Raw genomic sequence first — 12,751 nt, 5'->3', positions numbered from 1 at the left:
ATACAAAATGAAAAGGCAGAGAATTAGGACTCAAGGGAAAAAGAAAAAAACCTAGAAAAACATCTAAGTGATTTGGAGATTACCAATCTCCATGAAAAAGACTAGATTAGTGATAGTAAAGGTGATTCAAGATCTTGGAAATAAAGTAGAGGCATACGTTGATAATTTATAGGAAACAATGAACAGAGAAATACAAGATTTAAAACTTAAGCAAGCAGAGGAGTTCCCGTCGTGGCGCAGTGGTTAACGAATCTGACTAGGAACCATGAGGTTGCAGGTTCGGTCCCTGCCCTTGCTCAGTGGGTTGACGATCCGGCGTTGCCGTGAGCTGTGGTGTAGGTCACAGACACGGCTCGGATCCCGCGTTGCTGTGGCTCTGGCATAGGCTGGCAGCTACAGCTCCGATTAGACCCCTAGCCTGGGAAACTCCATATGCCGCAGGAGCAGCCCAAGAAATAGCAAAAAGACAAAAAAAAAAAAAAAAAACTTAAGCAAGCAGAAATGCAAAATACAATAACAAATAAAAAATTCATAAGCAACCAACAGCAGAATACAGGAGGCAGAAGAACAAATAAGTGAGATGGAAGACAGACAGTGGAAATCACTGACGTGGAACAGAAAAGAAAAAAAGATTGAAAAGAAATAAAGACAATCTAAGAGAGCTCTGGGACAATGTTAAATGTGCCAACATCTGTATTATAGGGCTGCCAAAGAAAAGAGGGAGAGAAAGGGCCAGAGAAAATACTTGAAGAAATAATAGCTGAAAACCTCCCTAACATGTGAATCATTCACTCAAATCCAAGAAGTGCAATGAATAACATATAAAATAAACCAAAGAAGGAACGCCCTGAGACACTTATTAATCAAACTGAGCAAAATTAAAGACAGAGGAAATACTGAAAGCAGCTAGGGAAAAGAAACAACACACAAGGGAGCCCCGATAAGGTTATGGGCAGATTTTTCAGTAGAAATTCTGCAGGCCGGAAGGGAGTGGCATGATATACTTAAAGTGATAAAAGGAAAAAACCTCCAATCAAGATTACCCAGCAAGGCTCTCATTCAGATTTGAAGGAGAAATCAAAAGCTTTATAGACAAGCAAAAGATAAGAGAATTCAGCACCACTAAACCAGCTTTACAGCAAGTACTAAAGGAACTTCCCTAGGTGGAAAAGAAAAGGCCACAACTAGAAACAAAAATATTGCAAAGTACAAGGCTCATCAGTAAAGGCATACATATAATAAAGTTAGGAAATCATCTACACACAAATAAGCTATCAAAACCAGAAATTGTGAGAAGAGGAGGGTACGAATGCAGGATACTGGAGATGCACTTGCAATTAAGAGACCAACAACTTTAAAACAATCTTGTATATATATATAGACTCCTATATCAAAACTTCAGGATAACTGCAAACCAAAAATCTACAATAGATACACAAATAAGAAAAAGCAATCCAAATACAACACTAAAGGTAGTTATCAAACCAAAAGAGAAAAGAACAAAAGAAGGAAAGAAAAAAGACCAACAAAAACAAATACAAAACAGTAAAATGGCAGTAAGAACATACACATCAATAATTACCTTAAACGTAAATGGACTAAATGCCACAACCAAAAGACATAGACTGGCTGAGTGCATACAAAACCAAGACCCAAATATATTCTATCTTCAAGAGACACACTACAGTTCCAGGGACGCAAACAAATTAAAGGTGAGAGGATGGAAGAAAACATTCCATGCAAATGGAAATCAAAAGAAAGCTGGAGTAGTAACATTGTATCAGACAAAATAGACCTTAAAGAATATAAAAGAGAAAGAAGAATATTAAATAATGATCAAAGGATCAATTCAAGAAGGAGATGTAACAATTGTAAACATATATGCATCCAACATAGGATCAAATCGTGTGTAATGCTAACAACCCTAAAAGGAGAAATTTACAATAACACAATAATAGTGTGGGACTTTAACACCCCACTTACAACAATGGACAGATCATCCAGACAGAAAATTAACAGGGGAAATGTCAGGCCTTAAATGATGCATTAGACCAGATGGACCTAAGAGATATTTATAGAACATTCCATCCCAAAGCAGCTGAATATACATTCTCAAGTGCACATGAACATTCTCTAGGATAGATCACATTCTGGGCCACAAACCAAGCCTCGGCAAATTTAAGAAAACTGTAGTCATATCAAACAATTTTTCGAGCCAAAACACTATATGACTGGAAATCAACAAGAAAAAAACTGAAAAAATAAAATAACAAAAACACGTGAGTTCCCGTTGTGGCTTGGTGGTTAATGAATCTGACTAGGAACCATGAGTTTGCAGGTTCACTCCCTGGCCTTGCTCAGTGGGTTAAGGATCCAGTGTTGCTGTGAGCTGTGGTGTGGGTTGCAGATGCAGCTCAGATCCCGTGTTGCTAGGCTCTGCTTAGACCCCTAGCCTGGGAACCTCCATATGCCACAGGAGTGGCCCAAGAAATGGCAAAAAGACAAAAAAAATAAATGAATAAAATAAAAGTGGAAAAGGAGAAGTTACAATGGACATCACAATACAAAGGGATCATAAGAGACTACCACAAGTAACTATATGCCAGTAAAATGGAGATCCTAGAAGAAAGGGACAAATTCTTAGAAAAGTACGGTCTTCCAAGACTAAACCCAGATGAAATAGAAAAGATGAAAGGACCAATCACAAGCACTGAAATTAAAACTGTGATATAAAAACTTCCAACAAACACAGGTCCAGGCTTCACAGGCGAATTCTATCAAAAATTTAAAGAAGAGTTCATCTACCCTTCTGAAACTATTCCCAAAAATTGCAGGGGAAGGAACACTCCCAAACTTAGCCGATAAGGCCACCATTGCCCTGATACCAAAACTAGGCAAAGAGACCGCAAGAAAAGAAAATGATAGGCCAATATCACTGATGAACATAAACGCAAAAATCCTCAACAAAATACTGGCAAACTGAATTCAGCAACACATTAAAAGGATTGTACACCATGATCAAGTGGGATTTATCCCAGGCAAGCAAGGATGTTTCAGTATCAGCAAATCAGCGTGATACACCACATCAACACACTGAAGAAGAAAAAACCATATGATCCTCGCAGTAGAAAAAGGTTTTGACAAAATCCAACACCCATTTCTGATAAAAACTCTCCAGAAAGTGGGCATAGAGGGAAATTACCCCAGCGTAATACAGGCCATATGTGACAAACCCACAGAGAACACCATTCTCAATGGTGAAAAACTGAAAGAATTCACGCTAAGATGAGGACAAAGGCAAGGACGTCCACTCTCCCCATTAGTATTCAACATGGTTTTGGAAGTCCTAGCCACAGCAATCACAGAAGAAAAATAAATAAAAGGAATCCAAACTGGAAAGAAAGAAGTAAAACGATAACTGTCTGCAGATGACGTGAATACCTAGAAAGCCCCAAACAATCCCATTTACCATCACATCCAAAGAAGAAAATACCTAGGAATAAACCTGCCTAAAGAGACAAAAGACCTGTACTCTGAAAACCGGAAGACGCTAATGAAAGAAATCAAAAATGACACAAACGGGTGGCAAGATATACCGTGCTCTTGGGTTGGAAGCATCAGTGTTGTCAAAATGACTGTATTACCCAGTGACTTGTATTACAGATTCAATGCGATCTCTATAAAATTACCATTAGGTAATTTTTCACAGAACTAGAACAAAATATTTTAAAGTTTGTTTGGAAGCACAAAAGGTCCAGAACAGCCAAAGCCATCCTGAGAAAGGAAAATGGAGCTGGAGAAATCAGGCGTCCTGACCTCAGACTACCACAAAAAAAGAACACGACAGGCCAATATCACTGACTTCAGGCTATACTACAAAGCTAAAGACATCACAACAGTATGGTACTGGAACAAAAGCAAATATAGCCCAGGGGAACAGGATTGAGAGCCCAGAATTAAACCCACACACCTATGGTCAGCTAATCTATGACAAATGAAGCAAGAATATACAATGGAACGACAGTCCCTTCAATAAGTGGACAGCTGCATGTAAAAGAATGAGATTAGAACACCCCCAGCACTATACACAGAAATAAACTCAAAATGGATTACAGACCTAAACATAAGGCTGGACACTATAAACCTCTTAGAGGAAAACATGGGCCAAAGACTTTGATGTAAACCACAGTAATACCTTCTAAGATCCACCTCCTAGAGTAATGACACTAAAAATAAAACCATACAAACGGGACCTAATTAAACGTAAAAGCTTTTGTACAGCAAAGGTAGCCCTAAACAAAATAAAAAGACGACCCACAGAATGGGGGAAAATATTTGCAGATGAAGTGATGGACAAGGGATTAATTTCCAAAATACACAAACACCTTCTGTAGTTCAATGCCAAAAATCAAACAACCCCATGAGAAAACGGGCGGAAGATCTAAAGAGACGTTTCTCCAAAGAAGACCTACAGATCGTCGAAAAACAAAGGAAAAGATGTTCAACATCACTAGTTATTAGAGAAATGGAAATCAACAAAAGTACGATGGGTACCACCTCCCACCTGCCAGAATGGCCATCATCAAAAAAATCTGCAAATGATAAACCCTGGACAGGCTGTGGAGAGAAGGGAACCCTCTTACACTGTCGGGAATGTAAATGGGTGCAACCACTATGGAACAGTATGGAGGGTCCTCAAAAAACTAAAAATAGAATTACCATTTGATCCACCAGTGCTGCTCCTGGGCAGCTATCCAGAGAAAAGGAAGATACAGGTGCCCCAGTGTTCACTGCAGCACTACATACACTAGCCAAGCCATGGAAGCAGCCTCAGTGTCCACTGACAGAGGAGTGGCTAAAGATGTGGTACCTACACACAATGGAAAAGCCCTCAGCCACGAAAAGGAAGGAAATAATGGCATTTGCAGCAACCTAGAAATGATCAGGCTAAGTGAAGTTGGTCATACAGGGAGACACAAACATCATAAGCTACCCCTTAAGAAAGGATACAATGAACTTCTCTGCAGACCAGATACTGACTCACAGACGTTGAAAAACTTCCCCTTACCGAAGGAGACAGGTGGGGAGGGGGAGGGATGGGCTGGGGGTTTGGGATGCAAATGCTGCAAAACTGTGTTGTGATGATGGTTGTACAACAAGAAATATAATAAAATTCATTAAGCTGAAAACATTGGCAAAGGACTTGAGCAGACATTTATTCAGAGCAGGAGCCCAGTGGAATTCCTGTTGTGGCTCAGCAGTTAATGAACCCATGAACAGTATCCATGAGGATGTCGCTTCGATCCCTGGCCTCGCTCAGTGGGTTAAGGATCTGGTGTTGCCGTGAGCTGTGGTGAAGGCCACAGACACAGCTCAGATTTCCTATTGCTGTGGCTGTGGTGTAGGCCAGTGGCTACAGCTCTGATGCAACGCCTAGCCTGGGTACTTCCATATGCTGCCGGCACATGGAAGCCCTAAAAACACCACAACTTCAGAGCAGGAGCCCAGGGCGGGCTGGGGTACCAGAGCGGTGGTCCTGGCAGGCCAACCAGATCCCCAGGCGGGTTTCTCTCCCCTGGGACTGAGAACAAGCACAGGCTCTTCCAGAGCAGCCTCAGTTTCCGACAGCGCTCTGGCAGCCCCACGGGTTTTCCAGCCAGCTAAGGGGGCTCATCTTGGTCTTGGACCCCAGGGCTAGGCACCTAACCATGTAGCTTGAATCCCTCGCTCCCGATGGCAGAGCCCCTAAGTACGCCCTGTGATAACCCCTCTTCTGGGTCATCTGCTGAGGGTCCTGGTCTAGACCTAATCACTTTCCTACCAAACTCTGTGGTTCTTTCTTTCTTTTTTTTTCTTTTTTTTTTACAGCCTTGGTTGTAGAAGAGATACTGCTAGTCCTCCGACCCTTCTGGGCAAGAACTCTGTATGTAGTTGAAATTTGGATGTGTTTGTTGGGGATGTTGAGCTCAGGGCTCAGGGTCTTCCTATTTCACCATCTTTTTGTTTTACTGCACCTGCGGCATGCGGAAACTCCTGGGCCAGAGATCAAACCTGTAGTACAGCAGTGACATGCCTTAACCTACTGAGCCACCAGGGAACTCCCTTCACCATCTTGATCTCACCTTCCAGTTACTGTTTAATGTGTATAGAGTTTCAAAGATGAGAGTTATGGGGACAGATGGTGGTGATGTCTGCCCAACACCGTGAATGTATTTAATACCATGGAACCACATGTATACGTTGAAATGATATAGATAGTAATTATGTGTATTGTTTTTCTTTTTATTGCTGCACCTGCGGAATATGGCATTTCCTGGGCTAGGGGTCGAATTGGAGCTGCAGCTGCAGGCCTACACCACAGCCACAGCAACACCAGCTCTGAACTGCCTCTGACCTACACAACAGCTTGCGGCAATGCTGGACTCTTAACCCACTGAGCAAGGCCAGGGATCAAACCCACATCCTCATGGATACTAAGTCAGGTTCTTAACTCACTGAGCCCAAATGGGAACAACAATTATGTGTATTTTTATCAAAGTAAAAATAAAAACAAACCCCCCCAGTGTTCACATGGCTCAAACCATCATCGGGCACAAAAAGAAACACAAAGTTTAAAGATTAATGTAACTACAGAAAAATCTTGCTTGGCAAAAATGCTAATAACAAGGTTAAAGTTAACAGAATATTTATAATTTCTAGTCATAAAATTGAGTTTTCTAAATACTAGAGCTTTTAAGTTAGAAAAATAGAAGGCAAAGGACAATACAAATGGCTTAACAGATTAAAAATATACAACCTTGGGGAGTTCCCGTCGTGGCGCAGTGGTTAACGAATCCGACTAGGAACCATGAGGTTGCGGGTTCGGTCCCTGCCCTCGCTCAGTGGGTTAACGATCCGGCGTTGCCGTGAGCTGTGGTGTAGGTTGCAGACGCGGCTCGGATCCCGCGTTGCTGTGGCTCTGGCGTAGGCCGGTGGCTACAGCTCCGATTCAACCCCTAGCCTGGGAACCTCCATATGCCGAGGGAGCGGCCCAAGAAATAGCAACAACAATAACAACAACAAAAAGACAAAAGACAAAAAAAAAAAATATATATATATATATATACAACCTTGGAGTTCCCGGTGTGGCGCAGTGGTTAACGAATCCGACTAGGAACCAGGAGGTTGTGGGTTCAATCCCTGGCCTCACTCAGTGGGTCAAGGATCCAGCGTTGCTGTAAACTGTGGTGTAGGTTGCAGACGTGGCTCAGATCCCACATTGCTATGGCTCCGGCATAGGCCGGTGGCTACAGCTCCGATTCGACCCCTAGCCTGGGAACCTCCACATGCCTTGGGAGCAGCCCAAGAAAAGGCAGAAAGACCACAAAAAAAAAAAAACAAACCCCAAAAAAACCTTATTAATAAAATCAATGCACAATTAAACTATAAAGAAACATTTTTCAGAGTTCCCGTTGTGGCGCAGTGGAAACGAATCCGACTAGGAAGCATGAGGTTGCAGGTTCGATCCCTGGCCTTGCTCAGTGGGTTAAGGATCTGGCATTGCCATGAGCTGTGGTGTAGGTCGAAGACAAAGCTCAGATCCCGAGTTGCTGTGGCTGTGGGTGTCGGGCGGAGGCTACAGCTCCGATTAGACCCCTAGCCTGGGAACCTCCATATGCCACGGGTGCGGCCCTCAAAAAAAGAAGACAAAAAAAGGAAAGAAACATTTTTCCTCCGTTAGTTTGGCAAGGATCAAAAGTTTATTGGCATGGCAATAGGCACATGAAAAGATGCTAAACATCACTGATTATAAGAGAAATGCAAATCAAAACTACAATGAGGTATCACCTGATGCTGGTCAGAATGGCCATCATTAACAAGTCAACAGATAACAAATGCTGGAGAGGGTGTGGCGAAACGGGAACCCTCCTTCAACGGTTGGTGGGAATGTAAACTTACGCAGCCTGTATGGAAAGCAGTATAGAGAATCCTTTAAAATCTCTAAATAGAGCTGCCATATGATCCAGCAGTCTCACTCCTGGAAATTTATTGGGAGAAAACTAATTCAAAAAGTATATGCCCTCCCAGTGTTCACTGTAGCACTCTTTACAATCGCCGAGACATGGATGCAACCTAGATGTCCATCAAAAGGGGACTAGGTAAAGAAGATGTGGTATATATATATACACATACATACAACACACATACACACAATAGTGTGGTGGGGCGGGGGCCTCCCGAAACAAAGGGAAGGCAACCTGCACAACCAGCATCTGTGAGCCCAGGGGTAATGCCATGGCAGGATGACATGATCGGTATCCATGTGCGCAGGCGCAACTATGTAACATGAGTTATCCAATCAGAATTTACAGAAGGTATGTTACCTTATAAGGGGGACAAAGGGACCAAAACGTAGTGGGAAGACTAGTGGAGGTATATAAGGCCACAGCCCGCTGCGTTTGGAGCTCAGCCTTTGGATAGGAATCCACTGAGCCAGTGCCCGTGAGAATAAACACTGCTTCCTGGAAATAAGCCTTGGTGTTCCGTCTCTGTACGAGAATCCCGCAACAATAGGATATCAGCCATAAAGAAGAATGAAACAATACCATTTGCAGCAACATAGATGGACCTAGGAGTTCCTGTCGTGGCTCGGTGGTTAACAAATCCGACTAGGAACCATGAAGTTGCGGGTTCGATCCCTGCCCTTGCTCAGTGGGTGAAGGATCCGGCGTTGCCGTGAGCTGTGGTGTAGGTCACAGACGCGGCTCGGATCCCGCGTTGCTGTGGTTCTGGTGTAGGCCGGTGGCTGCAGCTCCAATTAGACCCCTAGCCTGGGAACCTCCACATGCCGAGGGGATGGGCCTAAAAAAGGCAAAAAGACAAAGAAAAACATAGATGGATCTAGAGATTATCCTACTAAGTGAAGTCAATCAGAAAGAGAAAGATAAAAACCATATCATAAATCACATACATGTGGACTCTATAAAATGATACAAAACAGAAACAGATCCACAGACATAGAAAACAAACTTATGGTTACCAATTGCAAAGGGAGTGGGAGAGGGATAAATTGGGAGTTCAGGATTAGCAGATACAAACTACAATATATAAAAACAGAGAAGATCCTACTGTATAGCAATAGAAGAATATATTCCATATCCTATAATAAACCTACTGTAAATAATTTATGTGATTCAGTAAAATTGGAAGGGATTACTCTTATTTAAAAACTTAGAGTGATATGTTCCTGTTGTGGCTCAGAGGTTAACAAACCACCATATGCCAAGGGTGCAGCCCTAAAAAGACAAAAAAAAAAAAAAAATTATGTATTTTCGGCTGTTCCACGTCATATGGAGTTCCTGGGCCAGGGGTCAGATCCAAGCCACAGGAGCAACCTATGCCACAGATGCAGAAAGGCTGGATCCTTAACCCACTGTTCTGGGCTGGGGACTGAACCTCTATCCCAGTGCTCTGCAAATGCTACAAATCCTGTGGCACCACAGTGGGAACTCCTAATTTATTATTTATTAAAATAGAGTTGATTTACAATGTTGAGCCAATTTCTGCTGTATAGCAGTGACCCATATACATATTATATATACATATTCCTTTTCTTTTGAGATGCTTTGGGAATCAACCAGTCAAATTCAGAACCAAGTTTGATTATTTCTAAAATAACGAAACTGTCATAGAACACATCCTTTTAAAAATGTTTTTTCATACAATAATCATAATGAACACATCCGCATGAGCAGCATCTGTGCTATTACACAGTCCCGAGGAATGGAAAAAAAGTCATTGTCGATTATTCTAGAGATATTTGTTGGAAGAAGAAAAGTGAATAGTTGGTAATAACACTGAAACAGCTTAAGCTTTAACAAGCTATGGATCCATGTGTTCATTTTCATAGGTAGCTTTATTTGGTGTTTAGAAAAATATATACAATAAATGGAACCTCCGTTCTCTTAAATAGTTTAAATTAAACATTTGCAAGTTGAGAGGATGACTACATATCCACAGACAGAACATCAACACTGTTGAAGTGGCAGGTAGGGGTTTCCGAAGCAAGTCACACACATCGACAGGCATGGGCAGGAGGGAGCAGGAGCAGCTGGCGGCCGCTGGGTTAGGCAGGCCAGACGACACACGAGAGGGAAGGATTCGTCTCGCCCCCTTCAGTGGGAGTTTAAGGCAAGAATGCCTAGCTAACTAACCACTGCAGCTTTGAGTCAAAACACTTGGATGCGGGGAGGAGGCCCCCTAAGGCTCTGCTAACAAGCCAAGTGGGCCAAGCAGAGCTCGCCCGTTCAGCTTGGCACTCAGGCCACTGAGATCCATGGAGTCACAGTTCACCTGGTAACACATGTGACAAACCCAAAGGCGTGGAGTATTTGTTAATGCCATTTACTTTGGATGAGACCCCTGCATTGTCCTGAACATTCTTCTTCATGAAGTCACAGTATCCAGCAGTGTCTGTGGAAGATATTTTCATTTGGCAACCGTCTGACTCCTGCATAGTTTTGAGAAGTTAGGCAAGGAGGCAGTGGGAATTGCCTTCGCTTTGTTTCAACTCTGCCCTTTCCCCTGTATAATATATAATATACAAACACACACACACACACGTACATACAGACTACACGCTGCAGGAACTCCAAGCCTGCTTCTCCAGGAGCACAGATTTGCCCTCTACTGGTTCTGGGACTTTCCAAGGAATTGCACCCTAATCATTGCACCCACCAGAGGCCAGTCTGTCACGGGATTTCCTGAGGAGCTTACAGGACTGCCACCAACAGCCACCTTCCTTCTTCGCTGTGCGCATTTGCTAAACAAGCCAAGCAAGGAGGCCAATGTCATGAGCAACACGAGGCTTTGGGATCTAGGGACACTCGTCTGAGTGGGAGAGAGAGGTGCTAAGAAACAGGCCCATCAGGAGCAGAGGTCCGCTTAGGAATGAGAAGAGAGAGATCGGTATTTTGTTCTCTGTTCGTCTATTTCCTGCTTAGTTTTCTTGATGCAACTGAAGATCTCCTTAAAAAGCGCTTTGTATTCTGGGGGCGTCGAGGCGGTGGGGGAAGCCATGGGCTCTGGGGTGACAGAGGCCGGTTCCCAGCCGCTGGTGCCGGGCTCGGGCTGGGCGCCGACAGCAGCCAGCTCCTTGGCCGGAGCCCTGGAGGTCTGCACGGCCTTGTGGGACAGGGAGTCCTCGTCCTGCTGGCACTTCTTCAGCAGCTCCTCGTACTTCACCTTCAGGGCGCTGTACTGCGTGTCCACCTCATGCAGCAGGGAGACGCCCCTCTGCTTTACCGCCTTGGCCCTCCGGATGCAGGTCTCCTCGTGGCCCTTCACGATGTCGCCGCCCGCCAGGCTGCTCAGCACCGTCTCGCTGCTGCTGCGCTTGAGGGGCTTCCTGGGCGCCTCGGGCGGGGTCAGCAGCATCTCCTCCAGCAGGCTCTGGCTGGGCTCCCTGAAAGGGGCAAAGAGCGAGTCCGGCACCAGCTTCTCCACCCCGTTCACGAAAGGATGCTCGGACTGCAGCATCTGCCGCATCTCGGCCACCTCGGCCTCCAGCTCCAGCGCCCGGGCTCGGTAGGTGTCCGTGGCCCCCAGCTGCCGCTCCAGGTCGCGGTTCTCCTTCAGCACCAGCCCGAACTCCTCCTCCATGGTCACTCGCTTCTGCCGCTCCAGGCTCAGCTGGGCCTGCAGCATTGTCACCGTTTTCTTCAAATGCTCGTTTTCTTCTTCATCGGGGCTTTGCCGACTTTGTAAGGAAGTGATCTGCTCGGCAAACACGTGATCGTACACAAAGTGCCTGGGGAAGATGTTTAAAGACTCTGTTAACGCAGGAATGCAAAGAGGGAGGCTGATGATTTTTTCCAACTATCTATTTTTGAGGAGCTGTGATGCAACTGATTTTTTTTTGCCTACTCCATGCTAGAGCAATGGTTACAAGGAATGTGTGAGGCTGGCAAATAAACACGTGAGAAAATATAGCTTTTGTGACCGATATTTTTTTAAACATTAAAAATACTACAGGAGGAATTCCCGTCGTGGCGCAGTGGTTAACAAACCTGACTAGGAACCATGAGGTTGCAGGTTCGATCCCTGGCCTTGCTCAGTGGGTTAAGGATCCTGCGTTGCTGTGGCTCTGGCATAGGCCGGTGGCTGCAGCTCCGATTAGAGCCCTAGCCTGGGAATCTCCATATGCCGCAGGAGCGGCCCTAGAAAAGGCAAAAAACAAGACAAACAAACAAAAAATACTACAGGAGTTCCCATTGTAACTCAGCAGGTGACGAATCCAGCTAGTATCCGTGAGGATGCAGGTTTGAGTCCTGGCCTGCTCAGTGGGTTAAGGATCTGGTGTTGCCGTGAGCTGTGGTATAGGCTGCAGAAGCAGCTTGGATACTTGTTGCTGTGGCTGTGGCACAGGCCAACAGCTGCAGCTCCAATATGAGCCCTAGCTTAGGAACTTCCATGCGCCTCGGATGCAGCCCAAAAAACAACAACAACAAAAAAACACTACAGAACATCCATTCCCAGAGAATAGCAGGATCACTGATACTGGTCAAGGAAATTAGCACGGCCCAGTGGTGCTCGGCCTTGGCCGCAGCCTAGAATCACCTGGGCAGTCAAGAGAAAACTACTGATGCCTGGCTCCCATCCCATAGATTCCGACCTAGCTGGTCTGCCTAGATGTGGGTCTCTCTCTCTTTTTTTTTTTTTTTTTTGCCATTTCTTGGGCTGCTCCCGAGGCATATGGAGCTTCCCAGGCTAG

The 12,751-nt window shown here is 44.6% G+C and overlaps 1 protein-coding gene across 3 annotated transcripts in view; it reads right to left on the bottom strand.

Annotated features, from left to right (window-relative positions):
* Positions 1–7,716: 7,716 nt before the first annotated feature.
* Positions 7,717–12,751, bottom strand: part of CDR2 (cerebellar degeneration related protein 2) — a 37,880-nt gene continuing 32,845 nt past the window's right edge. For all 3 annotated transcript variants that reach the window (XM_021086479.2, XM_085017357.1, XM_021086480.2), the window contains one exon: positions 7,717–11,788. In XM_021086479.2, the coding sequence (XP_020942138.1) occupies positions 10,924–11,788 (865 nt within the window). In that variant the 3' untranslated portion in view covers positions 7,717–10,923. The remainder of the gene's footprint in view (positions 11,789–12,751) is intronic.

The sequence above is a fragment of the Sus scrofa genome, chromosome 3 (genome assembly GCF_054392235.1).
Source record: "Sus scrofa isolate SSC_HxYL_T2T_F1_AM1 chromosome 3, Sscrofa_HxYL_maternal_Yorkshire_Landrace_v2.0, whole genome shotgun sequence".
In the NCBI taxonomy this organism is placed as follows: domain Eukaryota; kingdom Metazoa; phylum Chordata; class Mammalia; order Artiodactyla; family Suidae; genus Sus; species Sus scrofa.
The sequence above is the reverse complement of the archived record's forward strand: the minus strand, read 5'-3'. Positions and strand labels throughout refer to the sequence as shown.